The 23,331-nt window shown below is 37.4% G+C and overlaps 1 protein-coding gene across 4 annotated transcripts in view; it reads right to left on the bottom strand.

Annotated features, from left to right (window-relative positions):
- Positions 1-23,331, bottom strand: part of SPPL2A (signal peptide peptidase like 2A) — a 28,239-nt gene continuing 4,908 nt past the window's right edge. Inside the window, exons 2-17 of one of the 4 annotated variants that reach the window (XM_030014821.2) lie at positions 22,991-23,181; positions 21,592-21,774; positions 20,678-20,767; positions 19,740-19,763; positions 17,207-17,340; positions 14,954-15,105; positions 12,720-12,816; positions 11,246-11,347; positions 10,465-10,546; positions 10,083-10,157; positions 9,311-9,367; positions 9,100-9,153; positions 8,577-8,676; positions 7,689-7,766; positions 7,185-7,345; positions 1-324 (exon numbers count right to left, since the gene is read on the bottom strand). In XM_030014821.2, coding sequence (XP_029870681.1) covers positions 250-324; positions 7,185-7,345; positions 7,689-7,766; positions 8,577-8,676; positions 9,100-9,153; positions 9,311-9,367; positions 10,083-10,157; positions 10,465-10,546; positions 11,246-11,347; positions 12,720-12,816; positions 14,954-15,105; positions 17,207-17,340; positions 19,740-19,763; positions 20,678-20,767; positions 21,592-21,705 — 1,395 coding nt within the window. In that variant the 5' untranslated portion in view covers positions 21,706-21,774; positions 22,991-23,181 and the 3' untranslated portion in view covers positions 1-249. Of the gene's footprint in view, positions 325-4,929; positions 4,964-7,184; positions 7,346-7,688; positions 7,767-8,576; positions 8,677-9,099; positions 9,154-9,310; positions 9,368-10,082; positions 10,158-10,464; positions 10,547-11,245; positions 11,348-12,719; positions 12,817-14,953; positions 15,106-17,206; positions 17,341-19,739; positions 19,764-20,677; positions 20,768-21,591; positions 21,775-22,990; positions 23,182-23,331 lie in introns of all 4 variants that reach the window. The other 3 variants (XM_030014818.2, XM_030014820.2, XM_030014819.2) reach the window with 3 other exon arrangements.

The raw sequence follows: 23,331 nt of genomic DNA, 5'->3' as shown, positions 1-23,331 counted from the left end.
TTGCATAGAAAATATCCTTTTATTTAAATTGAAATAAGGCACGGTTTTACTAGCTATGGTTTGGCTGTAAAAATGCAAGTCTATTTTGATTACTTTTCTGTTATTAACAATATTTTCCATAAAAATATAGGTGCAGGAGTAAAAAACCATTTTACAGAGTAGGAAATACTCTATTGTAAAACTTCACCAAATTTACTGCAATTAATTTGTAGAAAATTTGAATACTATTTTAAATCAGGATCCTACACATTATTGTCCTCCAGGCTGTTCACTGGCTGATACTGTGCTTTCTTCATTTCCTGGGTAATCCAGGTGTTCCATCATCTAAATGTAAAAAGAAAAAAAAAAAAGAAAAAAAAAAGAGATGGCTCTTTATAAAGAAGTACTGCTTTTCCCCCATTGGTCCAAAGTATTTGTTAGCTAAGAGAAATATAATTAAACATGTGTTAGAGTGCATTTTAGCAGAAGATAGGAAGTCCTCTATAGATTGGAAAAGTTTTCAAGCCAAATAATCAAAGCTCTCTTAGCTAATGCTTTCCACTACAAAAGCATTCTCCAACTAAAGATCCAAGACCTCTACAAGAAATTAAACTTATGAGTCAAAAGTGTCTCAACTATCAAATACTGAGAACAAAAAAAAAACGTTTGGGGTTAAGCAAATTTTTCAAAGACATGGTTTGCAGAACTGGAAATAGATCTTAGGATCCTACCTAACATTTACAGGTAGCAAGCGATAGTTTGAATATAAAAGACTAGCTTTCTCTTTCCCTGACTGTAAAGGCTAGCTATATTACAGTCAGCAAACCTAACTGTTTTGGCAGCATTTATTTGTAAATTTTCCTTTTATTTTGAAAAGGATAAAGGAAATGGAATTGTAAAGTCCTGCAACAGAAGAGAATCTAAACCAGATTATTATATAGACTGATTATACTTTCCAATTAACTGATTAAGTCACCTGAATAACACAAGACAACATTCTACTTTTCCTGACTAAAAAGCAGCCTGTTTCCCTGTCTACTGCTGTATTGCTAGAGGGCAATGAAGGCTCTGGCTTCCTCCCTGGGACAAGGCATTGAATACATTACAGAGGTAATACACACGTTTGTTAGCATGACAAACTGAGACCCAAAAGTTTGAGGGCTTCAGAATTAAGCATAATTAACAAGAGGCCAAGGATTGGACAGTTTTGATAGCTGACAACCAGAGACAAAAGATACAGAAGTAGTAAAACTAATGCTGAAAAACAGAATGTCTCAAGGAGCTCATATGCCCAGCGTGGCAGGATTATTAGGACAAGGGCATAATGCTTTCAGCATCAAAAGGTAGAAACCCCTGCATACATTCTTCCATAGTGGAATAACCCTGCCTAGTAGTAAAAAGGCTCCTTGTCTTTCTGTAAAACAGCTGCTCACCGTGTGGGTTCTAAACTGGGCAGATTTCCACATGATGAGGACACAACTGCTTTCTTGTCTTACTAGCACCCGCTGCAGGATCCTTCGCAAGACAAAGCCAGGCTCTGATACTGTTGTGTCATAAACACTTTAGCATGGTATAATTCTATATATAGGGCAAAGAGAGTAGTTCCATTAACTTCTCTCTTCTTCTCTAGCTATGACCCACCTCTGTGCCATACCTTCTTTTATGCCAACAGAGTTGTTTGATTGCAAGGTATACAAACATGCCTTATTAAAAGCAGGTTTGCTTAAACAAGCAGTTTCCCAATCCAGATGCACCAACATGCCTTGCAGTAAGTTGAGATGACAGTTCCAAGGCAGAAACAAGTCCCTGAGACTTGGTAGAGCTTAGGAGAGCCTAGTGGCCACAGTATCAATGTGACTAAAACCAGAAAAGGTCTTTCACATCTCTCCCTTCATGTGTCAGAATTAAGACAATAAGAATGAAGGCAGGCACTAGTCTTGCCAATACACCTAACAACTGAGTTATAGCAATAGCACATGCTCAGTGAACGCCAAGCTCCCGTGCTAATGACAACCTTGCATTCACTTCAGTATACCTAGAACTTTCCCCCTACACTGTGAGCAAAAACCCACATCAAAAGTCACCCAAAGCAAAACACTCCCTACAATTACAGAAGTCAAACAGTCACTTTGAATGAGGATTGAAGTGTCTGTTTCTGGGAAAAAAACAACAAAAAACCCCCACACAGACCACATTGCATCAAGTAATGCCATGTATCTTCCTTCATCCTAGGGAGGATCATCTAACAGCTGGCATAGAGAAGGTAGTTTTGGTAAGCATTTTTGTAAAATGTTTCCCTATCAAAGATGCTTCCAGAAGGAGGAGTTGACACTATTTGCAACAATTCAGTGTATCCCAAACTCAAAGATTCTTCTCTTAATCCTACAACAAGGTAAGTAGCAAAAAATGTACTTACGCTGGAGATACCACCTGTATTTAAAGTCTCTGCTTAATATATCAGATTTTTAAGTTAACTTTAAAACCAAAATAGCTACTAGAGCATAAAGGGTGTTTGGGTTTTTTTGATATACATAGATGTTACAAAGCCAAAAAAAAAAGCCACCCCACCCCATTTCTAATCTGTCGACCCTCTAGAAGAAGGATAGCCCACAACTTGAAGCCAGGGACAACAGATGCCTTTCTGAACATGTAAGATTGCATTAAGCAGCTTTTTCCACAAGTGTACCTCAGTTGTAGGTTCTCTCAGGACAACCCTATCCTCAAAGCCTCAGCAGAAGCTGCAGGAACCTTTGCGACAACCAGCAGCAAGATGAAGGCACTGTGCTAAAATCCTGGACAAAGTTATTGTTTCAAGCCTCCAAAGAGCCAAAGCAATCAGACCATACATTGTGGAGAGCTGATGAACATTTTTAAAGTGGAAGAGATTCAGAAGCTTTTCTCCCACATCTGAATTTCTGACAGTTTTTAAGGGTGGGTGGGGGGTGTCAAGATAGGTTAAACATAAATGTATTTCAGTTACTTATGTTTAGTTCCTAACATGGTGAACTATTAAAAACAAAAACCAACCAAACCCCCGAAAACCACACGCAGAGCCAAACTAGAAACAGCAATACAAACTCCTGCCTGCAAAAGAGCACGTAGTACCTATACACACTTGCCTGCAAGATTCACTCATTATGATGTTGCATTCACAAAATTCTTAACAACTTATAGCTATGATTAGTTTGCAAGTATCTAAAAATGTGATTTAAAATTAAGTACTAAACAGCAGGTGCATGCTGTGTAACATGCTACTGACCAATCTGTTGATTTATTATTTCAAAGAGAGATAAGAAATCTTGCTAAACACTTCAAATTGACAAACTAAAAAGTTGCAAGACTATTCTATCTAGAAGACTTCAAAGTTGCATTAGTCCACTAGATTTTTCATGATGTTACTAAAATGATTTCATAGATTGTACTCATACAAAAAACAAATAGCATTTTTAAATTAAATCAGTAACTGGGAAATACATATCAAATTAGTTTATCATGCAGGCATACATGAGGAGTATAAGCAATCCAGAAAAACCTAGAAAAACCTTTATTACACACTTCACAGCAGCCATACCGCCCATTTAGTGGTAGGGAAGTAGGTACTTTACTCTCCCTAGAAATCCCTGTGCTTCAGTGAATAGTCAAAATGTTCTTCTGTGCAGCAACTCATTACAGCTCAAGGCTACTCCATAAAAAAGCCACACAGCATAACTAGAATTTAAGACTGCATCATCATGCAGAAACAGAAATGGCCTCATCTAAGAATTATGGGACCTCAGAGCTATCTTAAGGAGTCAAGTATCTCCCATATGTATAAAGTAGAAACTGGAAAAAACTGATTTTAACAATCCTATCCAAGAACTTGAGTGCACACAGCAGGACAGAAGAAGTTTAAGTTATAAAAATACAGTCTGGCCATCTGATTTTAATTTGCACTCAGCCCCTCCCACTTCCTAGCCTCTTCTTGGGTTTGTATCTAATTTCTTTATTATTAAGGCTTTTTAATGAGACTTAAATTGTTTAAGTACTCTTTATTTGAGGAAAGGAGCTAGTGAGAAAAGTACTTTTTAGTTCAGAATTTAAGACATAGTCAGAGTTCACCATCTCAAATTGTCTTCAGCGTATAGGGCAGACAAGGTACGCTTTATAAACAGATGTGTAACTCTAGACTGCTGACTAAAATTCAAGATTATATTTAAATGCTTAAATGCAAGAAGTTGAAATTTGAAAGCTTGCATTGCTCTCTCCATGCTGTGCTTGACACAGGAGACAGTTAAAATAAATAGCATTGGTGTTAGCAGTCATGAGCTATAGCCTAGTAACTTAAACCTTCCCGCTGCAGTCTAGATGCTGTGCAACAGCAAGACCACAAAAGCTGGTCCAAATCCTTGCTCCCTATCCCACTGCAAGCACTGCAGACAATACGGGATAAAGTATACTGTCAAGTAATAAGATGATAGAGGGACTGTAGACATGATTACTAAATGCAAACTACAATACCGAACATTATAAGAGAGACAAACACAAAATTGTTGTTTAGCACTAAGCAGGTTTTCATGTCAATGCAGTGGCACAGAAAAATTAGGTGAAGGACTTCCATATAGGTTAACAGTAGAGGAACTAACACTAATTCTAAATATTTGAAGACACTCCTAGGGATTTGGGAAATTAGAGGCATACAAAGCCTGCCTGCAGGCTTAGGAATCGTGGCTCCATTGGTACTTCAAATATAAAGTTTTCCTGTATTCCTTTAAAGAAACAGAAAAAAACTCACCTAAGCATAAAAACAGATTTATACTTTGTCTTCACTTCTACCCTCTTCTATTGAATTACTCAGGAAAATTACAAAGATAGATGCAAAAAGGAATGAAAAGAGGAAGCAGAGGGGAAAAAAGAAAAAAGAAACCATAAGATGATTAATAAAATTGCATTAAAAGAAGGCCATAATCACACCTTGTAGCAAAGGCGTCCTGGAGGAGTCCGATACCTAAATAAAATTCATTATATTATTAAAATCATATACAACAAAAATCAGAAAAACCCCAAACTCAAAGCAGCTCACTAATGGACCATAAACAAACAGCGGCATTCATGAAGTTTAGTCACCTGATACACTGTACATGCTCTTGTACCCCTATTCTTAGCATGCTTTGCTCTAACAAGTCTGCAAGGTTTCTCTGTTCCCATGAGGACAAAGCAAACCTCTACAGAAGTCTGGTCACCCTTGTCAATGGGGCAGCTCTGCTCCAGTGCAAATTACCATTGTTGTAGCAAAAAAAAAAAAAAAAAAAAAAAAAGTCTTCTGTCACCTTTCTACATCTTTCCTCCTCAGGATGAGCACTGAAAGCTGGCAATTTCAACCTGGGGTTGTGTGGTTTGGGTTTTTTTTTTTTTTTGGGGGGGGGGGGGGGGGGCAGGGTGTTTTTGTTTTGTTTTGTTTTCCCCGATGTTTGTAAGTTCAGTAAAGACAATTCTAAATACTGCTTTATGTGAGGAGGACAACATATGAGAAAGATCAACGCTGCAGCATTCTGAGAGTGCAACTTGAATAACACCCTCTGGAAAAAAAATTAATACAGAAAAAGCTCTCCAGAAAGTTATAGAAAAATAGGAGTTAGTAAAGTTACACAGAGGTGTTCAATCACAGACAAGTCTAACTCAGGGGTGGTGGAGTGGGGGTGGAAATCAACATTTTAAATTGTGCCAGAAATGAAGTCATCTGACCTCAAAACAAGCTGAAGTTCAGAGCAGTTTTAATCCTTTAAGAAACCAGTTGAAAGGCCATGAAATAACTACTATGGCAACATAATTCTTCCAAGTATGAGTTTTGCTATGAGAAGTGCAAGAAATTCTTGTTGCTAAAAAGAGTTGCCAGATTTACTTAGGCCAATCCTACTCAGAACTCAAGTGAGGAAAATAAATTGCAAAGCTTTTCCCCCCCGCAACAGACCCAGAGTTACTGGGCTTTATATATGCGACACTGTTTATTTTAGAATAGCAAACAGTCACCGATTTATATACAAATGCATGCTAAGCCAAATTCATTCTGACCTACAGAGAAACATTTCTATTCATTAGACCTATGAAAGGAGAAGAGTTGGTTTTGTAGACAAAAAGACAGGGTATCTAGTTAAAGCTGAAGATATCCTAAGTAATTTCATACCTAGCCAACCTCCAGCTGAAGCAGGTGGAGAATATTAGTTAGATCAACAAAAGGTAGCATTTAGCTGATAATACCGTAGGAGCTGCATACCTGCAGTTTTACATTTACAAGAAGTACCACCACCTTGACTTCCAGTGATCCACTTAAACCTTGCAATCCAGAAGCTGAAAAAGCAGGAGCTGCTCCTTTCCATCATCAACTTTGCACCACCCACCTACCCCCCCAACAGACTCTCCATTCTCTGAGCTGAGTTCAACACAGCCTAGATACGGGTGATAGTTTCTGAATTCAAACAATATTGGACTTTAGGTCTCAAACAAAATTTAAAATAATCTTGAGACTGGTCTGTCTTATGATAAATGCCAGCTCACAAGACCTACTGGCACACTCTATTACTACAAGTCAAATCAGGGGGAATGTGCACATGTCAACAGGCAGAGGCAGACAGCTGGTGGGATTTTAAGGACTGCAGTTCCTGGGTAGTGTTAGAGATAACCAAAGGGGAAATGCAGGAAACCCAAGGCAGTGTGCACACAGCGTGTGCTGTGATAGAAAACAGTTATATACCCACCCAGCTATTTTGTCGCTGAATGCTCCATATAATCCTGATGATGCAGGACACCAGTGATGCATGGGAAGTTTCTAAAATTCTAGTTGATCACCAACTTTTTTGAAGTCTTTCTTAATAAAGGACTAGTGCAGATTGGAATCTGCATGCTTAGTTCAGTGACTCATGTTATACCACATCAAGATCATAGATGAGGAATGTTAAAACATGAAAAAACATTTCAAAGAAAATAAAACAGAACAAATTACTTTTTCCCATGAGTACCGAACCAGCTATTTCATCTCCCCTAAGCTTTGTTCTGCCATGTCAACTACTAGACTAATATTTTCTAAGAGTAAAGACTATTTTTGCTTATTAGTTCCAGAAGATAACATGAAGACTAGCAAAAAGTGGATTGCAGGTGATATATTTCCAAGTACTTAGGGAAGAATATATTCAAAGGAATTAACAACAAAATACTCAAGGCATCCAGCCTACCTGGTAACTGCTTCCTTTCCAAAACTTCTTCATCTCTTTGCGCCTCCAAGCAACAAGTGAGCTAGTAATGAGTGTACACGGTACAAGATAGAGAAGGGCAGGTTGTCCCATCTTCATTAATGCCAAGACAATGAAAGTCAGCACCATACCAATGGCATAAGCTATAAAAAGATATTTATACATACACAGTCAAGAACAGGTGAATTTTTAAATTGTCACTCATTTAGTAAGCCAGAATTATTATTTTTTTTATAAAGTAATATCTTCCTTGTTAATATAATTGAAGAAAAGAGGGACAGTAAGTTGCTCTCTATTTGCAAGCTTTCTCAAAGCAACTGACTACCCTAGAGAATACTCACCTTAAATATGGGCAGGCATATTAAAAAGAGATTATAAAGAGATTCTTGACAACATTGAACCTTTAACTGAAGAAAACTATCTAGTTCTGCCATTTAAAAAAAGCTAGCATGAAGATCAACATTATTGAAATATCTCATGATTTACCTATTGTACAGGAAATGTAGTATACAGAAGATGAACTTGTTTGAACATCAAATCTTCGACAATAAGCAACCAGAAGCCCTTGAAGAAAAAAGAAAAAAAATTAACGAAATATTTTTCTCCCCAATCCTCCAAATCAAAGCAGCATAAGAAGAAATTATAGTAACACTTCCTATTACTTTATCTTATTCCCATTTATTTCTGGAAAGCCAAGAACCAGTTTAAGAAATCCTACAGTAAGTCTTGAAAATCGAAGCCATAATGGAAATATGAGCCAAGTGAGCTTGGTATTAAAAGGTTTTGTGTTTTTAAGCAAGCTAATTATATTGTGCTATTTTCAATTTTCTAATACAGAAAAGTAACAACCTAATTTTAATACTTTTCTTCAATAGGATTTTAATGCTCACTCTTAGCAAATTTGCCTGCACACTGTTCACGAGATGGTGCTTCATGCCTAACTTAAGTAATTTGCTCAAGACTCCAACTATGGCAAAATTCAGCTCTTCTGAGAAAGATGAAAAAACTTGATAATACGTTTTCTGTTACCTCACCTCTAATTAGGTAGTCTAGGATACAAAAATATTTTGAAGTCACAGAATACTTGCTTTCTGTGAGATTTCGATGAGATTTAATTAATACTGACAACTGGATTTATCTGTGGGACTTGCATTTACAACACAGTGCAATAGAAAAGCAAAACCCCTTTACTATTTAAGTGTTCTGTAACATACTAAGCTTTCTTATATTGCGGCTTTTGTTGTATTCTGCACTGACAGGTCAAGGCAAACTGCTGCATTTGAGTCAGTAATTACTTTGTAGAATAAAAGTCAGTTGAGGGTCAAACCTAAAATATTTAATCATAAGTTACAATTGCCAAAAACATTTGCTCACCTGGGACAATAATGTCTCCAAAACCCAACAATGAAAATGGCATGTCACACAGTGTCGATGCAGAGTATTCAAGTCTAGGCACTCTAATAACCACAGGTAACTGTAAAACAGTATTTCAGAAGCCCACATAAATCTAATCTAAAGCATCCTGGTGTTTTGGATTTTTTGTTTGCTTAAATTAATAAACAGTTTTAATATTATTAATTTATTGTTAATGCAGAACTTCAAAATAGGTAGAACCTAAAGTAAAAAACAGAAACCAACATAGAGAGTGGATAAAGCTTAGGCAACAGGTAAGCTAGAATTTCAGATTTACAAATAATATGCACACACCAAAAAAAGTTAAGACAAAATTTAACCATATTATGGGAGTAACAAATCTGGATTATTAACCTAACTATAGAGTATTGATCAATGATATCCAGGCCCTGAAGAGAAATTTGGACAATCAGGTTTTCCCCAAAAGAATAGTCTTTTCAGAGGGAATCATTTAAAAATCCAGTATCTGAAATACAATCCTTACTTTCTCATGGGGAGCTGAGCGTTCAGTAGGGACTTCCACCAAGTTTCCATCATTCTAGGATCAAACCCAAGTCAACAGGTATTTAATATTTAAAAGAAAATAGCAGAAGCTGGCTATATTTTGTGAGAAAGTTATGCCGAAAAGCACACTATGAATTAGCTACGTAGTGTCAGTATTTTTATGTTGCACATATTAAAACAGCTGTTCATACCTTTTCACTGTTTCCAAAAGGACCAGCTGCAACTTCAACCATTATACTTGCCCCATTCTGAAATTAAGGTTATTTTTCAAAAGTCAGTGGTTTAATATATCAAAACATTCACACTACATTTACAAAAACTGCTTGTACCTCATCTTACAATTCAGGATTGGAAAAATCCTGACTATCAAAAGGAATGCAGTAGGATCATACAGTATTATACAGTATTGTTTTGCATTAAAACCATGTAGTCCAGCCTAAAATAACCATTTAAAAAAAACCCAAACAAACAACAAATCCACTAGATGTAGCTGGAAGTTTAGATAAAAACAAGTCAGCTTTTTCTGCCACGAGCTTTCTGCTTCAGAATAAAAGAAGGCATGCTTGCATACAGTTCATACTACACTGCAAATGAGCACTGCAGAAAGGACTAGAGCATGTTCCAATATATGGGTGTTAAAAGCAAAAGAAGCAAGAAAACTAGAGGACAGTAATTCCTCATCATCATGCTGTCACACAACTGCGGACAGCTTACTTTTGGCCATGTGATTGCTGAAAACTTACGTCATTTAACAAAATTTATGGCACCTACACAAGCATTACACTCTATGGCCCATACAAGATGAAAATTTAGGCCACTGCTGTCTTACAAGGGGAAAAAGAAAAGGAAGTCAGCATTTCTGCATCAAGAATACTGAAAACGCTAATCTGTTTGACAAAAATACTGCCCCAATGGCCAGACAACATTTTTGTTTTTATTTTAAAGATAAATTCACAGACATACCTTTGTGATAAATGGTGTTATGAAGACAAAAAACACATCATATAGAAGGAGAAGGCCTAGAAGTATCACACAGGACTGGCAAAAAAAGGAAGAAAATATTACCATAGGTTTTCAAGAACTGCATAGCTAGATTCTGGTACTATTACTGTACCACCATGTTAGGAAAAAAAAAAAAAAAAAGGAAGAAGAAACACCCCTCCCCACCATGTTTTTATTCTGGCATAACATTTAGAACAGGATTAATTTCTTTAAATAATTATTTACAATGGTAAAGATTTTTTTTTAATATATATTTCTTGAGTGTTGAAAACCTATTTCCTGACACTAAAATTACAGATTCATGGCTTTAGAATACTTTCTTAAGGGAAGCAACTTACAGTACCTTAAAGTTGGGCATTTTCAGTGTTTTAATAAAGTTTAGGCAGAAAGCAACTCCCAAAATATCTTGCAAAATCCAAGCCCACCTAAAAATAAGAACACATTTTACACATTGTTCAAACTACTGCTGGAATCTAAGTGAAATAACAATTTCAGATTTTACTGGAAATAGCAAGATCGCAAAATGGATTGGAAAGCAAGAAATTAGTTCGTAGGAAGTATTGCTACCAAAACCACAAAAATACTAGCTTCAAGATGGTCAGTTTACAGTAGCCTCTGATCATAAATAGGTAACTGTTCTTCATCAGCATACTACAGAGAAGATGAGTTGAACAGAGGCCACAACAGGGCCTTGGTGTTCACTTGTATGATTGCTCACTTGATTGGAAGCCCTATTTAACATCTGGCTTAAGATGCTACTTAGGACTGTACTATAATATTTGTGTATTTGTGGTCCTGTGTGTCCACTGGACCATAGGAAGTATAGGTCCTATGGTCCCTATGGTATTTTTGCACTTTTTTGTCTTCTGTGGCAATTATTAGCAATCAAGCTAGTTCTTCCTCATCCTCCTATTTTTTTGTAACTTCAAATTACCACAGAGTTCATTTGTATAGCTTTGTTCTCTATAATTCCCATACTTGTTAAACCTCATAATACTTTCATGACTTTTTTGGCATCAGCACTGGAATTTAGAAGGATGCTATGCTCCAGGATTAGTTACATGATGGGAAGTTCATTAGTGACAATTACTCATTTTACTCTTAAGTCAGAATGCATTGCTTACCTATCTTCATTTCGAAACACTGCCCAGACGACAGCTGCTGCTATGCAGAATACAGCAAGAAAAATAAGCCTCACTTCAATGTTTTTGTTGCAACATGCAATCCTAAAAGAAAATAATTAAATTAAAAAAGAAATCCTGCAACAGCCAAATCGCATGCCTGCGCTATCATGGGTCCTTAAGCTGACATGGTGTTCTCATCCTGAAAGCTTCTCCTTTGCCCATTTGCTCCATCCAGACTCAGGTGGCATTATTCTTGCAACTGTAGTACCAGTCCTTCTCTGGGCTGCATTAAAAACATGCCCACAGATAGTAAGCCAAGTTGGGCTTTGATGGCCAGTCCTCATTTTAGCAAATACATCCAGGGAAGGCAGCAACCAGATGAATTTATTTAATCCACTTCTGTCATGTAACAATTATGCCAACAGAACTATGTCAGTGAGGGACAGTCATATCATAATTCCTGAAAGGGGGGGTGGTGGGGAAAATCAGTTTTAGGACACATAATACAAGATTTAAAAATGGAATAACTGTGTATTGCAAAATTGTGAGTCAATATCTGTTTCCACTGCCTACTCAATTTTCTGGGACAGTTCTTCAACTGGTATTAACTGACAGAAGTAACGCCTGTCCTGCAGCTTACACAAAACCTGCTGTCTTTTCTACCTGATCTCTACCTTTGGTGGGCTACTGGATCACCTGGCACTAATATCCTGTACTATCCTATGCAAATATCATCCTAGGCTTCCAAGCTTATAAGCATTGTTCTTTTGGGGAAAAGAAACATTTGTTGCCTTAAACATCAGGGTTTTTTAAAGTGGAAAATACAGGGGAGAAAAACAGGGACACTCCCATACTCACTAATACCTGCAGGATACTTAATTCTGAGTAGTAAGAAGAGGCTATCTGTACACTGATAACGCACTACCCGGAGTTAGGACTGTAACTGCTAACTTCTAACACTGAGGACATGAGCAATGTGTTGCCTTCGCAAGGAAGTTAAAACTTGGGTCTGTCACAGGTACAGTAGAGATTAAAATGAGTGGGGGGAAAAAAAAACCCACCTCTATTGCCTATAGCATAGTACTTGCTCAAAACAGGATCTCATGTGCAGGATTCCCCCTTATGGAGTTCCTTGATGAACAAAGTGAGCACATCCTACAGGCAATCAGAATTTTGTAAAACCTAGCTCAGACAGCCAAGCAGAGCCTTTCAAGTTTGATTATAGCAATGCTTTCAAATAAAAGTAATGCAGCAAGTCTCCCATAATGCTATTTTAACTGTTGATTATGCTACAGATACCTTTAATATCTATTAAAGGAGCTTCTAATTTTCTTTTTTAACAATCACACACACACTAAACCATACAGGAAACAATTTGTCAAACTGTTCTCATTTTTTCACGCTACCTTGAGTAGCAACCAGAAAATAGCCAAAAGAAACCTTATATTAATAATAATTTAAAGGTGTACTATACCTGCACTGCCCAAAAGGTATTTCTCCTATCAATGCCGCAAGACAGTTGTATAGACTCATTGCAGATGCCAAGCAGAAGACCGATATTATAACATACACTAAATAAGAAGAATGGAAGATAGGAATCAGTGCCAAAATACAATAGAAAAAAATTGCAAACAGGAATCAAACACAATGATGTACATTTGATATAAACTGTTAACAGTTATAGCACTGCTCGACACAGTCATTGGAGACTATAGTCAGCTGATTACAGAAGGTGCTGAATTCTGAGCATCTCTGCCATGACAAGAGTTCTTATCAAGGAAAGACCTGAGTTTTGAAATTTTTTAACTGAAAAACTTTTTTTTTTTTTCCTCCCTTTAAGAAGAAATATGTCATCTGTTACTGCTTTCACATACTTTTATTTGGTTATGGCTAAAACCAAAGTGATATTTTACAACTGCCAGTTTTCTCAATTTCTGATAATACTCCTCACTTCAAATTCTCCCTTTAATCACTTTGCTTATGCGTAAAAATTTTAGCATCCCCAAGATCTGACTGATGATTTAGGTGGCATTTTAAGACAAGAAACACCCCATCCCTTCCAAAAAAATTCTGTGTAGTTAGGAACCACCTGGTTAGGAAAGAACTCAATATTCCATGTTCTAACTTACAGTATATTGTGTATTCTAACTTATGGTAAGCACCTTGAAATGTGGACAAACAATAAAATCAGTTGTTCTGCTAGCTGGGGTTTGGGGTTTTGGGTGGGGTTTTTTTGGTAGGGAAGCTCTGGCTAGAAAGTAATTCTGACACCTATAAGGAGATTACTGAAAAAACCAGGCAAGAAAGGTGGATTTCATAGTTGTAACCAAGATCGTGCGCCATTAGGATCTGTTAAGCCTCCAACAGGCAAAACAAGTTTTGCACAACAGGTTCCTCTGAAGTCAGTAAGAAATCAGCTGTTCAGGAAATCTAAAATTTTGAGGCAACAATGCAGAATTAATAATGCCCGAATACTTACAGAAAGAGATACAGAGAACTCCATCACAGAGCTCAGCTTTGCAATTGGCTTTGTGCTGGAAACACTCCCTCCCTAGTACTTTGGTTACAGAATTGATCTTAACCCCAAGTACTGATATTACAACTTAACATTCACACACTACAGTAGTGACACATCAAAGCGGGGTTTTTTTGGTTACTTGTTTTTAATTAAATACAGATTTTTCCCTGGGACAGCATGCCATACCATGGTAACAGCTTTTTTACCTCCAAGAAATTTCATATATGTCTGCTCCAAAGGGCACAAAACTAAGGCTTCTTAGCAAAAACCTCCTACGTATTTTCTTGGAACCATTCACATTTCTCCCACCCCCTAACTAATTTGTTACCCCTCTCCCTTTCTCCTTTAAGAGGCCTCTTTCTTCACTTCTTCCTAAATCTCACCTGAAACATCTCAGAGTAAACAGGGGACATTTTTAACCTAAACCTTTTGATCACATCAAAAGTCTTTTAGTGGGACAAGTTTAGTAAACAATGCCCATAGTGAAGATAACAAAAGCTAAACAAAATCAGAAGTCAGGATGGTGAAGTTTCTTTTGCAGAAGCAGGAGGTTAACTGGTAACAAAATCTAGGAAAGAGTGAATTTAGGAAGGTTTCAGAATTAAAGTTACATTGTTTGTACCAAAAAGTATAATTTAAAACAGTGTACATTTTCTGGTTGCATGATTTGAGGGCAGGGGAAAAAAAAAAAAATCAACCAACAGTTTGGAAACTATATTTTACTGGAATTACATGATTCAAGAACTTAGCTTATTGCTAGTATGCTTGAGTTTACTCTATTATGGTAATGCCATTTTGCCTGGTACTTTAGTTAGGGCACTGCAACCACAAACTGAACATCAATGTAGCAATACTGAACAAAAACTTTCACTCTAAACACTACCAAGTTATCATTGCGATCTTCCCAAGAACACTGACATATATCAAATATGTTTTTTACTAGTTGCTAGTCACCTCTCCTCCACGTTACTTCATTCAGAATAAGCACTGTCAAGGCAGCCTTTGTAAGAGAGCAGAGGAAAGCTTCTCTCAAGTAACAACTACATCTTTTCAACCCTCGATTCATGCATGGAGGGAACAATTTAAAAAATTACATTGTTTTTAGTTATGATATCTAGCTTTTCAGACTTAGACACCTAATAAGATCATGCAGAAAAGTAAGTCAAATGAAATTATCCATTGTTTCTTACCTAACCATTTGTAGAAGAAATAAAGTAAGACCAGCATGACACAACAGATGACAACAAACAAGATAACTGTCACAGGGGTGAAAGTAACATTTTCTTCCTTCTTCCGTCTTGTTTCTCTCTCCCCAGGACTTGCTATTGCTTTCAAATTCTCACTGTTTTAAGAAAACAAATGCATTTACCTCAGATGACAGATTATGAAAATGTTTTACTATGACCAGAATTGTTGGTTATAAAGCATTTAGACTGACAGCATTTCAGTTTAATCCTTCATATCATTGTTAGACTTAAAAATACAGAAAAATGGTATGCTTATTGTTTGAATTTCTCTCCATTTTTTTAATGGACATATGCACTTCTAACCTAGCAGAGATCACAAGATAAAAGAATCTTAACTGCCCTCCTTCCCAATTGTCTGGTGATTGCCAACTTTAAGGACCACCCCAAACCAAAACCCTGACCCATGTGAGGAACAGTAGTCCAATATCAAAACTCTTAAACTCCTTTTCAGGATGCATGCACTCAACTCTTATTAGTGCATCACCTCTGACTACAAAATTTCTTGGGCTAAACGTAGTCAATCTGATCAATATGCCTATGATAAATCAAAATCATGGGTATTAACACACTGTTTTAAAACCTCAACTACAGAAATTAAGTGTCTGCAAATCCCATTCATGTTAGCAGGATGAAGCTAGCTAACTACCAGTTCTTTTACCCTTACACCTCATAATTAGAGAGTAAGTGAAAGAGAGGGGGTGTAATTGGGGATTTTCACTGGGAGTATGATTTCTGTACATACATACTCCATATTTATACCTCACCATGCAAAATAAGGAGACTTAAATTGTTGTGTTTGTTCTTTGAGCAGATATCCCTACTACTCTTTAGTACAGACGCTAGTGCAACTTGCCCATCAGATAGCATGTTCCTGACGAATCCCAGCACCTACCTACAAAATGCTGAATTCAGCACTGAAACCGCTACCTTCAAAAGAGAAAAACCCACAGGAATAAAGTACTTTGTTAGATGAATCACCTTCTCACTTTGAATAAGCAGCTTTTTAAAAAAAAGCTCACCCTAGTTTTATGAAAGTGCACTTTAAAAAGTTTAATATAATTACATCTAGGTATTTTTCAATATGGGAGACAGCATCACATTTTGTTATTTTAGCATTCAGTGCAGCCACACCCTATAACACTGCAGGGTAAAAAAGAAGCATAATCAGATCCAACCTTTAAAAAAAGAAACACACAACCTCCCTTCTACTACTTTAATCTCTTTAAAATCACTAGATTTGCATAACTAGTGGGAAAGAGGAAGCTGTTGTTATCACATACAATCCATTCCCTGTTGTTCTGGGGAGCAAAGCACTGGAACACCACTGAGATGGTAAACCCTAGGTAGCAACAAACACTGGCCCATTCAGCATATGCAGGCATCCAAGAAATACTGCAGAATAATACCATGCTCTGAAAGGCCAGCTATATCCAGTTTAACCCCAGACTAAAAACAGTTCTGTACAGTGAGTGTGCTTCAGTTCACTAAAAGCCACACACCCCTCAAGCACAGTGCAGAAATCCTTACCAGCCCTCGTTTCCCTGCATTTGCCACTTTCTACACTTCCACTCCATCCCCTTCCCTGCAAAGGGACTCCTGCTGCCTCCTTGCCCCTGCCTAGTCCTAGAGCTGCTATTGTCCCTGGCTCTGTTGCTCCACCAGACAACACACAAAGCTGAAGCAGATAAGCCTGGGTTGGACTTTAACTGTCTGAAGCCACCCAGACACAACCAGATCGCATTCCCCAGTGCTCCTAGTGACAGGAGTCCAGTGCAGAGACATCCCAGAGGGTGCTGGTCAGCCAGCTGGGAGGAAGCAGTTGTACAGATCCCTGCCAAAGTAGACACTACATACAACTACGTATGTACCTCTTGGATCACTGGATTTTAAAGGCATCTTTAAAATATCTAGGGTATTTGGTAATTTGTCAAAATGTTAACTCATTCCTCCTCCCAAGAGCTGCCTTAGCCCTCAGGGACTTTTACAATCTACTAGTCAAGGCTCCTGAAAGATCTATGCTGACTTTTCAAAGGTTGCAGTGCTCAAGCATTTCATGGCAAAGCAGCTTACTGCACCCAGATCTTCTCATTTTTTAATTACCAACCTAAAGGAACATAATTTCTTACTGATCATAGTGACAGTTTTCACAAAATTTGTACTCCACGTAATTTAAGTAGTTCCGTTTAACAAACTTACAGTTCTGCTACTCCACTCCAGTAGCCTCCTAGTGCCACTGTAAACACAGCAATTAGGAAGATGACAACCATACTGCAATCAAACTCTGGCAAAGGTGGTGAATACAGAGTCACATTAACTTCATTTCCAAGCGTCTGAAAAATAACATACAAGTTGGTTCATAAGGACAATAAAGAAATTATATTGCTTATTTTCCAATAAGATGCCCATCATGACTTCCTGCTCTTAACCTACACAATGCTGAGAGCAAGTTTTCAACTTACTGCACAAGACATGCCACATATTTGCCTTGGTCATTGTAAAGAAGCAATGCTTCCCATGCTACCTTTCAGGATGGTCGGGTTTGAAATCAACCCTATTACTACTGTGTGGAAATATATGGATACCACAAGGCAAAATGGTACTACTTTGCATTCTTTCAACACTTCTGAGAAGTTGTGCCTCTAGCCCAAGTGTTTCATCCCCCAAACATACCAAGTACTATCAAAGACATCTACTCTGCAGGAAAGCCTATGTGAGTCAATCAGCTTTAAATACAAACTCACAGGTCCACCAACATGTCAGCAGAGGTCTACCTCTAGCTCCTGAAACCACAAAACTCAGTTGAGATACAGGCACAATGCTTCAGACAGGACACAGTGAAAACTCAAGGTGGCAGAAAGTTAGTAAACAGCAGCTTTATACGTACATGATTTGAGATGGATTCAAAAGAAAATAAAGCAATTTCACGCTACTTACAAAATTTAAGACCAAAGTAAAAAAAAAAAACAATCAGCTGAAGGACACTGAAGAAGATGGGAAGGAACATGGAGATATAACTGATACCGAATTGTACAAAAATGTTGAAAGCAAAACCAGGATGTTTCCATTTGATTAAAAGGTGAGACTTAAGAAACAAAGAAAGGATAATAATTTGACAGGAAATGAAAGGTGGTAGGAAAGAAAGGTTTGCTGTTGTAGTCAAAGTCAGTCAAGGCATCTAAAGCAATCCTGCAGTGAACATACGACTTCAGAGATGCAGCAGTAAAACAGATTTGTTAACAGCCTGCATGTGGGATACAGGCGGGAGAGGAGATGAACATACCAGACAGGTTTGGCTACAGAAAGATCAAACTGGCAGTGGAGAGACTGAATGGGAAGCTGTGTAGTGTAGTGTAGTGGAATACACTGGCCATGTGTGAAGAAAGCTGATTCATTTCAGCATCTGAATTATCTAATTACAGATATTAACCTTACTGCAGGCTAAAGAAGTCAGAATAATTCCTTTGCCTGAAATTATGGAAGTTCAGAAAACAAGAAATTAAATTAAATTCTAGTGAAACATTGCAGTTGTATGAAGTGGAACATAACATTAGAAAAAGGCAAAAAAAACCCGTATTCAAATTACAGCATCCTGTACGTAAAACAAAACAAAACAAAACCCCAAACCAAAACACAGACAGACACAAAAAAAGCGCCAAAAAAACCCAAGAAACCTAAAAGCTTATACATTTTTAGTATTCAATTCCAACACGTCTTAATCCAGTTTTCCCTTTAGGTTTCATAAATCTTATAAAGTATAATTCACATTAGAATCTAGAGTGATTGTTTCCTTTTGTTCCTATTGTTCTGCTCTTCACTAAAAACTTGCAGAGTCTCAACTTCCACCACAGGGAGCACTAGAACCAAATACATCACATCAGGTAACTCTGCAAGAGAGCTGTCCATTTCCTGGAAGGTTTGTAACACTCTGCTATCACTATCAGGACTCGTACTATTCCTGACTGGAATGGTGAAAGCTAACAGAGATGAAGTCTTCTAAGAAAAAGTAGAAAGAATGCTTACACAATCTAGCTGCCCTCAGACTGGTGCTGTCTCTTGTAAATAAAAGGAGAAAGTTAGAAGCCTTAAAAAGAGTTAAAACAGAAATACAACTGTAGTAGGAAGACTACAATGGCTGCCAGCTTCTAAGCAGCACGTGCCATTCAAAACAACAGCTGCCAGTGACATGACAGAAGGCTTTAGCAAAAAACTACATCAGAACTTGTAGTCTAGGCTGTGTTCCTCACTACTTTCATGACTCACATTCTAAGACAAAACTGAATTCTTTGATTCAACAGCACTATGAACTATTCAACACCTGGCACAGTACTAGCAAAGTTACTTTGGTGGATTACTAGAGTTATACAGAAGTGATTCTACACGACACCACTCCAAGCAGCACTAGGCAATAAAGTGGTGCTGAGAAGATTTAGAACAAGTTAGGGATCTAATCTTGCCCTAGTTCCCTTTCATGTTAGTAGGGCATATCTTAAACCACTCAACTAAGCAAACACCACTTGTCTTACTTGAAGGAACAAAGTTGAAGACAGAGGACAACCTGAACCAAAACACAGTATTCATCAAGACTACAGCAGATTGAGGATAGTCATCACAAACCTTCAGTCATGTCAGTGCTCGGCAAGTGCTCAGCAAGAACCAATCTTTAATGGGAACAGACAGTAAACAACCAAAGTCCTATACATCTAGGCACCGTTTCAGTTTGCATACTTACCGAAGACAACCTCCCATGGCAGCTCTGAAGATTAAGAGCAGAAATGGTGAAGTGAGCTTGCAAATTCAATCCAAGAAGCTAAGACTACACAGGTCAGCACTAGCCTCTGCTATTCACAGAAAAACATGTGCAGTGCAACTCCTGCCTAGCAAAGCTATTTAACACCAAATAAAAAACAAAACAACAATAACAACAGAAAAGGCCACACTGAAGAAAAGATACTATTTTCTTTAAAACCCTCTGCAATATCCTGTATCCTAATATTACATGTCAAGGAAAACAAACTCCAAATACCCCCAAAACAAACTCCCCTGCTTATAAAGTGTAGGAGATACCACAACTGCCACATTTTAATGACAAACGCTTGGCATCTCACCATGAACTCATCAGCAGAAACTCAAACTATACTGCCTAACTGCTCTGTAACAGATGCTGTCATGCTGTAAAAGAGAGCGATCATCATCTGGCAAAGACAAAAAAAACCCTCACACCTTCCTCAAGATCCAACCTGATAAGGTACTGCTTGCCTGAAAGATATGCCAGTAGGTACAAGTTCAACTGTTCTACCATCTGTGCTAAAGGAACAGCCCACTCAGGCTATAGCTCCTGACGTATGTCAGGCATCTGCAATTGCATACAAGTCTACTGGAAGGCTGCTTATCTTGTTTACCAGCAAGACTTCTAAGATTACCCTCCCTCCAGTTAGGTATTACGTTTCCCATTCTTAGTTTTCTAACTAATCATTCTCTCAAATTAACCTGAATTAGGAAGACTAGCACTTCCATGACTTAATATCCATCCCCTCCTGTGAAACTGAAAGCAGTATCTACACACATTCAAATCACACAGACATCCAGATCTGACCTGAAATTATTTTATCTATTTGTCCAAAAACTTAAGTTTATACAAACCATAACATGCTGAAGTTTATTACTTACCAGCTGCATATCTACTATGTCATTATATCTTATAAGAGCAACTGGAAGAGTTACATCTTCAAAATCAGTCTTGTTATCTGAAAGAGGAGACTAAAAGAGAAAGCGTCAGTGATAAGTATGTTGAGCCTATTTGCAAAGCAGGTTAGATCCCCAAAAGCAGATTATCCTTTAAATTCCAGTGTATGTGTAGGAAAAAAAAAAAGAGCTCATGCATCACCTTTTGCAAAAGATTAATGAAGACAGTTCTACTTAAATCAAAGCAGGTGATACTACCAACACATCCAGATTCATAAAGTTCTTGTGTTTTTATAGTATTACAAGGGATAATCAAAACTGTTTTTATTCTCTATGCTTTTAAAACAAGATTAACTTTTCATGATAATCACACAAATTCACAAATTGCAAAATTTGTACATGCATACTGCAGCTGTAAGAACAAAAAAGCAACAGAAGTACCTGTAAAGGTACCTCAAAATGCCTTTTTTAATTTCCAATTTTGGATTACATTTTCCTACCTTATTTTTGTCACGCGTGTCTAAAACAGTATCACCTAAGATTACAGGGAGTTCAGAGTACACTCAAATTAGGGAATGACAAAGACAAGCATTTGCATTCAGAAACATGATTAAAGATACAAGGAGCAGATTAAAAATACAATTCAGCTGTAGATACTTTTAGATGACATAACACAGCATTGCACAGAGCTAACTCGGAACGACCCTCTGTCTCAGGAACAGCAGTCACGCCAACACAGCGCTCTGTGGGGAAGGTTAATGACTCATGCTGGAATCCCACACGTTGCCAGGGTCCTCTGCTGTTGGGGTTTCTCTCAGCTAACCCTGCACAAGACTGCATCGGACCAAATAGGTAAGACACTATTTCACTGCAGAAGAAAACTATATGTTGTAACTTACCAGCCTAGGTTTACTGGCAATCAACAGCATTTTAGCACCCAAACTTTGTGCAATTCTTGCTTTCTCCAAAGAAGTGCAGTTTCCTCTCATCACTACAACTGCTTTGTCCTTCATTAAGCCAGAAGGAACTTCAGAAGAACTGCAAAGTACTGTAGAAGTCAGGTTTTCCAGAGTCCTGGAAGTCTGCAGAGAGAAAAGGAACATGATAAAAGTAGGAAATTTGATACTGCAAACTCATCTAGAAGACTACTACGCTCCCTAATTTGAGGTTTGCCAGAAAGCGGTGTAACAGAAGGGAATCATTAATTCAGGAATATAAAATCAGAGCAGCAGTTTCTGCAGCCTGCAATACTGAGGGACATTTAGAGCAGCATATAGCGGAAATATCTGGCTGTTTCTAAATGCAATTTCACAGCAGTTGTTGCTGTAATTTAAATGTAAGAAACTGGTTATATAGTAAAATCACTGCTTGTAGTTCTGGGGAATCCAGAGTACACTCTGTGATATTTCCAGGCTTCACAAGCCAAAAGAACACTGAAGGATACAACATAACCAGAGTTCTGAAGTATAATACTTGTTCAAAAACAGTTGGCGAGGTTGATAACATATTACTTGTTACAAAAGAAAAAAAAAACAAAAAAAACCACTTCTATCCTTATTTCAAAGTTCAATTTCATATTGACAATTATTTTTAAATTATTGTCAGTTTTCTTTGGTCAAGACATTCCAGTGGCCAAAGTAGCACAGCAAAGATGTTTGGGGCAGACAAATGATTTTTACTCTGTTTTACATTGAGTTAACCTGCTAATGAATGACAGGAGGGAAAGAAGAGTGCCTTGATCACTTCCAAACACAAAGTATTTCCTGTTTATATGAAGAGTGCCTAAAGAAAATTTGTTTATGCTTCACACCCTAGTTTGGCTCAAAGAAACACACTCAGAAGATACAGCGTGATGATAGATTCCAGATAATCTCCTATTCCACCATGTTTTCAAGACAATTAAACAGAAGATCAAACTGATGAACCAGTATAAGACATCTGTTTCACAAGTTTACAACATTTTTGTCAACAAATAAACAGAAGTTTCACACCCAAATCTAAAACTTAGACATACTGATAACACCTGAAGAAAAAAGTTAACAATATCAGATGAGTATGTAAACATATTTCAAATCGATTCTAAGCACAGAGAGAGCATCATGTTTGTAAACTTTAGAAGCTGACTTTCTAAACTATAGAAATGTTTGCTACAGATATTTGGGGGCGGGAACATGACCCAAAAAGGTAAATATTCATTGTAGCACCTATTTAACTCAAGATTTTGAAGACCACTTATAGCTGACCCAAATTCATTCTGCATTCTAGTTTTCTTAGGGAGTATGATTATAAACTACTTACAGCATTGTCCAGGCTCTTTGGAAGAGAAATCCAATTAGAATTGTAAATTATGCAGTAATCCTTCGTTACTGGTGGTACACCACTTCCAGAAGCATGCAGGATCCCCTCATCTGCAGTTACCTGCAATAAACCAGGGTGTTCTGAACTAAACAAAGTTCAGAATATCAGTATACAGGCATTCTTCTAAAAAGCTGTTAGGAAGAGAAAGAGCTGTTAGAAGAAAATGAATTTATTCAATTAATTATTTTATATAATGATTGAGTCCATGAGAGATGGGTAGCTTGAGAGAAGGATGGAAAACTAGTAAGAATCTAGTCACTGTATAATGCTGCTTATCCTCA

The sequence above is a fragment of the Aquila chrysaetos genome, chromosome 5 (genome assembly GCF_900496995.4).
Source record: "Aquila chrysaetos chrysaetos chromosome 5, bAquChr1.4, whole genome shotgun sequence".
In the NCBI taxonomy this organism is placed as follows: Eukaryota; Metazoa; Chordata; class Aves; order Accipitriformes; family Accipitridae; genus Aquila; species Aquila chrysaetos.
The sequence above is the reverse complement of the archived record's forward strand: the minus strand, read 5'-3'. Positions and strand labels throughout refer to the sequence as shown.